At 48.9% G+C, this 6,000-nt stretch overlaps 1 protein-coding gene across 2 annotated transcripts in view; it reads left to right on the top strand.

The window, feature by feature from the left end:
• LOC142560442 (ATP-binding cassette sub-family G member 5) overlaps window positions 1-5,688 on the top strand; it is an 83,757-nt gene extending 78,069 nt beyond the window's left edge. For both annotated transcript variants that reach the window (XM_075672559.1, XM_075672561.1), the window contains exons 9-11: window positions 1,132-1,270; window positions 2,230-2,470; window positions 3,587-5,688. In XM_075672559.1, coding sequence (XP_075528674.1) covers window positions 1,132-1,270; window positions 2,230-2,470; window positions 3,587-3,889 — 683 coding nt within the window. In that variant the 3' untranslated portion in view covers window positions 3,890-5,688. The remainder of the gene's footprint in view (window positions 1-1,131; window positions 1,271-2,229; window positions 2,471-3,586) is intronic.
• The last annotated feature ends 312 nt before the right edge of the window (window positions 5,689-6,000 follow it).

The raw sequence follows: 6,000 nt of genomic DNA on the forward strand, positions 1-6,000 counted from the left end.
CCCCCCCCTTTCTTTTTCTAGAGGAAAACGGCTCGTTTCCATCACACACGCGATGCACACATAAACGCGGAGGCACGACTCCAACACGGGTCTTTAGCCACTGTCGTTCTTGCGCGGAAGAGGCCTAAACAAACAGGGCGTTTGTTTGGACAGCGAATAATCACTTAAAAGAAGCCGAATGATAGGGACGACTCCTGTTTCTTTCGTACGCTAGCAGACGACGTGTGTTCACGAGTTCCGCGCACGCTATACGCAAGTAGAGCGCGTTGTTTTGAAGTTCCCGCCGCCGCCGCCGCCGCTTTGCTGCTGCTACCGGCACCGCAGAGGTCGTGTTACGGTCCCATGCGCGGTCATTTTGCACAGAGTATACTGCTATAAGCTAGGCGACAACGCCTGAAAGACAGCGCTACTGCGCCGTCGGCGGCAGAAAGAAAGGGAGACAAGCCGCGCTTCTTGTGCTTTCCGCCGAAGATTGAGAACGGCAACAAGCTAAGGAAAACCGCCTTTCTCGCCCTCCTCCGAGACCGTACAACGCGCGCGCGAGCGCGAGCGCGCGCTCTCTCCGCACTTAGCGCCACGGTCACGGGTAATTTCGCACCACCACTGGCTCACGTGTCCCTGCACTTACCCCTCCCTTCCACGGTGGTACAGCGGTTCTGGCCAGGAAGCCGAGCCGCACCTTCTTTCGGTTGCTTTAATCGCATGCCCCCCTCTGTATGACCTATCGGAAGTGTTCCGACAACCCCTTTCCGCCTTTTACACCACTTTCTAATATCTCTTATTCACTCCGACACGGCGTGCGGCTGACCTTTCATTCTTTTGTGCGCTAAAACCAATGCAAGTATGATTTATCCTCATCTTTCAGTATCTATCAGGCCGGCGTTACGAGCCTGAAAATGTGTGGATGTAAAATCATTGTCGCGCTCCTGATGCACGTATTAGATTTTGTAACAAACCCTCAAACTTCACCATGCGGTTGTTAATGTCGCTAAACTAAGTCCTTACGCTCTAGTCTCATAATCAAGTACATTTAAGTACAGCTAAAACATTTTTCTTACGGGGAGAGCGCTAAAATAATTAGCACTAACGGCAGTGATGTATGCTGACACATATCCACACGCCCTGTTTCAGACGCCCCGCACCGGACGCGGTACTACCAGGAGAGCAGGGAAGGCAAATACCGAGGTCCGTTGTTCGTCTTCACCCACACGCTATTCAGCATCCCGCTCAGCCTGATCAGCGTCTTCGCCGGCGCCACCATCATCTACGCGTGAGTGCAAAACTGAGCTGTCCTCTGAAGTATCGCTGTTCCCTCCGAAATATCGCCCATTGGTCGTGCCTGGCTTTTTCTCAACAGAAAAAAAAAAAAGATCAGGTACTGATTGTAGTGTTTTATAAGCAGAAGCGTTAGGTGTACATGAGCCTTCCAAGTAAATTGCTTTCTGATTTCCTCTCAAAAGTTTCGAAGAGGCAGGATTTTGCAGTGGGTTCAGTTTTAAAATGCGCCGCTTGGGGAAATTTTTAACTGTTTTGTTCACAGCGAAACAGAAGGGCACGTCGTCTTCGGTGACGGTACTCAAGAACATATGCCGATGACGGTGCAACAGAGCGTAGTCTCTACCTGTCGCCGCTAGGTTCAATGTGCGTTCCACCGTAAACGGTGACAGATGGCGCCACCGTTGCGTTGCAGCAAAATCAACATTTCTTGAGTACCGAGACGACGCTCACTTCGTTTTTATTCCGAATAAAGTAGGCAAGCAATACTCGCAACATGGCACACAATCTAAAGTGTTGCGAAATGCAACCTACTTGCGAAATCGGAGCGGAAACCAGGCAGATGTTTAGGTATAGGGTCCGCTGCATCGCATTAATGCAACAGTCAGCATAACCGTTACTATTCGAACTTGTCGGTGCCATATTTTTTTCATTGTTGACGTTTTATACCTCAATCCTGGTTTACATATAGGATGCTTCTCGTTCTGACGAACCTTCGTATAATGGTTTTCGTAACTCTGCGACTGTCAGTTGTACAGTTGCTTTTATCAACTTGCTTCTGATTACGATTTGTTACGTTTCCTTGCTCCGTGATGTTGTCGAGGTCATGTCTAAGGAGGTCGACTATTGCTCGAGGCATTCATCGCGGCTTTCCTTTTTTTTTGTTTTCAATGGCCGCCGTTTATTCGCGTAAATTGGGAAAGCAGATGAGGCTTGACTTGACTGGAACTGCAGCGGCACCGGCCTGCGCGCCGACTGGCAGCGCTGGGCCACCTTCTGCGGCGTGATGTGGTGCCTGTACGCGCTCGCCGAGCAGCAGACCGTCGCCCTGATGATGGTGGTGCGCAGCTCGTTCGCCTCGTTCCGCTGGTCCGCCTGCGTGCTGTCGCTGTGCGCGGTGCTGGCCTCCGGCACGGTGCGAAGCCTGGTCGTGCTGCCCGACTGGACGTACTACCTCACGTACGCTACGTTGCAGGTGAGCTTGGAACCGCTGTACGTTTGCTGTTCGAAGGCGTTTACCGCGAAGCGAGGACGTGCTTATCGTTTAGCGAACGATGAAACCGTATACTTTGTGAGGACGGTGTTGACATTCCTATTTATTTATTTATTTATGTTACCTTCAAGGCCCAAGGGTGCTGCACAGCGCGGTCGTCAAACGAGAAGCGGAGCAAATAATTAAGACCTATAAGTAAACAATATACCACATTAATATTTCCTAATTATGCAATGTTAGCTGATGCTTTGCAGATTAGTTTGCAAATCCGAGAAATCAAGTGAACAATACACCACGTTAATAATTCCTAATTATAAAACGTTAGCTGATGCCTTGCGAAAGATGTTACCAACAATGATGTCAATGTGGTTCCATTACTAATGTATATGAGTCAATGGTGTCAAGGCGGTTTCATTGCTGCAATGAGTTCAAAAAAAAAAAAAAAGAAGACTGACTGACTGACTGACTGAAAGTGTTAGTGTGGCTGTTGGAATTCCATCTTCGCGGCGATGATCGATGCGGTGCGACAACACGTAATAGTAAAATGAAGTCACTGTGAAAGGAATAATGGTGAAAAATTTGTGAAATGGCGTATTCTAGTTGGTATTGCGTCCCTTATGTGAACACGTACATCGAAGAGCGGAAGTGACTTCTTTAGGCGAACGATGAAAACATACTTCTACAGGAGGGCACTGACAGGCTTCTTGGTTTAACACGATCACGGTGACGTAACTCAACGTATTTGCTGTAGTCAATCACTACAATTTAGGTTCTTCCAGATGTAACGATATTTTTAAAGGTTAGTTCTTCAATCCGCTAATAAAAACATTTTAGGGTTTCACGCACGTGCCTCCTTCTAAAAACGTGGCCCTGGAGCTAGAGCCGCCTTTCAAGACTAAAACGAAAATCTTGGCCTAGTTGGTCAGGCATAAGTGCAGGTGAATAACAGCGCATTGCGGATAAGGAACGACCGCAGAAACGGGACACCCATGGCACCTTTCGAGATTGAGTTAAGCTCTCAGCACGTTGTTATAGAGGCGAACTTATCTAAAAGAACGTAGGTCTACGCATAAAACGAATTCCGTCTTCTCGTCGCAGCGGTACGCCGCAGCGTTCGTGCAGCAGAACGAGTTCGAGATGCATCCGGGCCTGGAGAACCTGCCGTCGCTCAATGGCAGCGCCTGCGGCCCCAACGTGGACAGTGGCCGCTGCTTCTTCGTCAACGGCTCGCACTACCTGGGGCACAAGTACCGCATGGGCCGCGGCCAAGCCGAAGTGGACGTCCAGTACTGGCTCAACTTTGGGCTCTGCTTCGCCTTCGTGGGCTCCTTCTGCCTCGTCAACGTCATATCGCACATCATCCCGCTGCCGGCGTCCATCAAGTCAAAGTTCAGGGATTGACGTAGCCCTCTGCCCATCAAGATCGATCATTGTTCTTTTTTTCTTGTGAGTCACTGATTGCCAGGAAGGCAGAGAAGCAAAATGATATCCGTGAGGATACCAACGACGCAAGAGTTGCTCGAGCTCGGGTCAGTGCCACGGTTTCAACCAGTAAGGGTTGCCCACACTCTTGTTCGTGCTGAGCTTTTGACTAACGAAGGCGGAACGGACTCGTGTTCGTGCTATAGTTTCGACAGGTAAGAGCTGTCTGTGCCAAGGTTTCCCAGAAGCGCACTCCGTGGCCATTTGTCGTACGGCAGACCAACACTTTGTCATTGGCCTGTTGTAGTCTTTACGGGCAAGCAATATGCCGAACGGTGTTAAATGTAAGAAGACGACTTGAAAGAACCAATCACCGTAGGCAAGGAACGCTTTGGAGACTGTTTAGTATTTGGAGCTTCAGGCAAAGAGCGATTTGTTATAGCAGTCCCAGTGCGAAATATGGCGTCATAAAGCTACCCTGCGCGTGCTCTGTGAGCTCTCGACCAACGCTGAACCTGGACTTCCCCTCCTCGTCTGTTCTTACAAACTTCATCGCCTGATGTATGATTACTATATGGCGGAGTCAAAAGTAACGCAAATGATGCAGTGACATTCAGCTAGTTTGACTTTCCAAGCTGCTCCGCTACTACTCCACCGGCAGATTCAGGCGAGAACGGTTAATAATCTGTGTACTCAAATGTAAACGGCGGAGGAAAATGTCCTTAACCCCAAAACAGAGTTCTATTTACTTTTGACCCGAGCGGTGACTCACCGTGTCCGCTGCTTCAGCGGCCTTGTGTAGTAGAACTTAGCAGGTCGATTGCTGCGGAGATATATATGCGCCTGTGCATGCTAACAAGACTCATCTGAGATAGAACGAAATTACGGCTGTTTCACATCCGAATTATTTAGGCGGTCCAGATGAAGGCCTTCATGCACTACCAGCGTTATTTCACGTGCGTTGTGTACTTTGCTGACTTCTAGGGGCCATTTTGTCGATAGCGTGACTTCTTCAGGGACGGAGAGTGTTCGGTAACGCCAGTGAATAATTGCACTTACTACGTGTATTTCGGTTACGCTCGTAATTTTTTCACTGAAACTGTAAAAAAGCAAGGGTCGTAATGACCGGGATCAATACTCAATGACCAACCTTGACATTCAATTGAAGTAGAGCTCGCTGAACCACGCTGCACTTGTGGCCAGTGACCTCACGACGCCGATATTGAAATAAGGTCCCGTCCGTCGTAACGTCACCTAATGAGTGAACTTTATTGGGTGGCGGCTCTATGCGAATTCTCTTTATGATAGACATCACTGCGTTTTCCATCGCATTGCTAGGTTGTCGCCGTGGCCACATAGCGGAGACACCTGCGATTTACTATCTGAGTCAAAGGTTCCACGTCCGTGTCTTTTGGTTTTATGCAAAGGAAATAGAAAGTGCGTCGGTGCCTGCAATAGCCGAACGAACCGATCACACAGAGAGGTTTTATGAAATGCGCAACCGCAGAAAAATTATTCACCTTACACTGCAACACAGTGAGGGCGGACGGAAATTCGAATGATGAATCGATGCTGCGAGTTAAATTTGGCAGGACTCTAGGCTCTAGCCGTTCGCTTGCCGCTATCCCGGTGGTTTGAATCTCGGTGACATATTTCGCTTCGCTGTAAATCGCGTCAAGCAATGCCGACAAACAATAAAACGACTCCGAATCTGGCGTCGAGTCCAAGTAACACACTTAACACAACACCGACATAATAATAATAAAAATCGTCCTGACAATCTTTGCAAGTGTGTGTTATTCGGTTCCTCAGTGAATCGCAGTTCACCGAAAATACAGGAGAAATGGTGAGTGCTTTTCACTCATTTTCGTTGAAGGGGAATAGAATGCAAAGCCAGTGGCACCAAAGTGCCGTAAATACTCGTGTATGGTCTGCACTTATTTCACAATTTTGACGAGGGGCGGCTCTTTGACGAAGTGTGGCCCCGTCTAAGGTGTCCTTACACGGGACAGAACCTTTTGGTCAAAATGGCGCTGGCGCAGCCTCCACTTCTGCAATGCCCGGATCCCTGGATGCATCATTGCATCAGA

The sequence above is a fragment of the Dermacentor variabilis genome, chromosome 10 (genome assembly GCF_050947875.1).
Source record: "Dermacentor variabilis isolate Ectoservices chromosome 10, ASM5094787v1, whole genome shotgun sequence".
NCBI classification, from domain to species: domain Eukaryota; kingdom Metazoa; phylum Arthropoda; class Arachnida; order Ixodida; family Ixodidae; genus Dermacentor; species Dermacentor variabilis.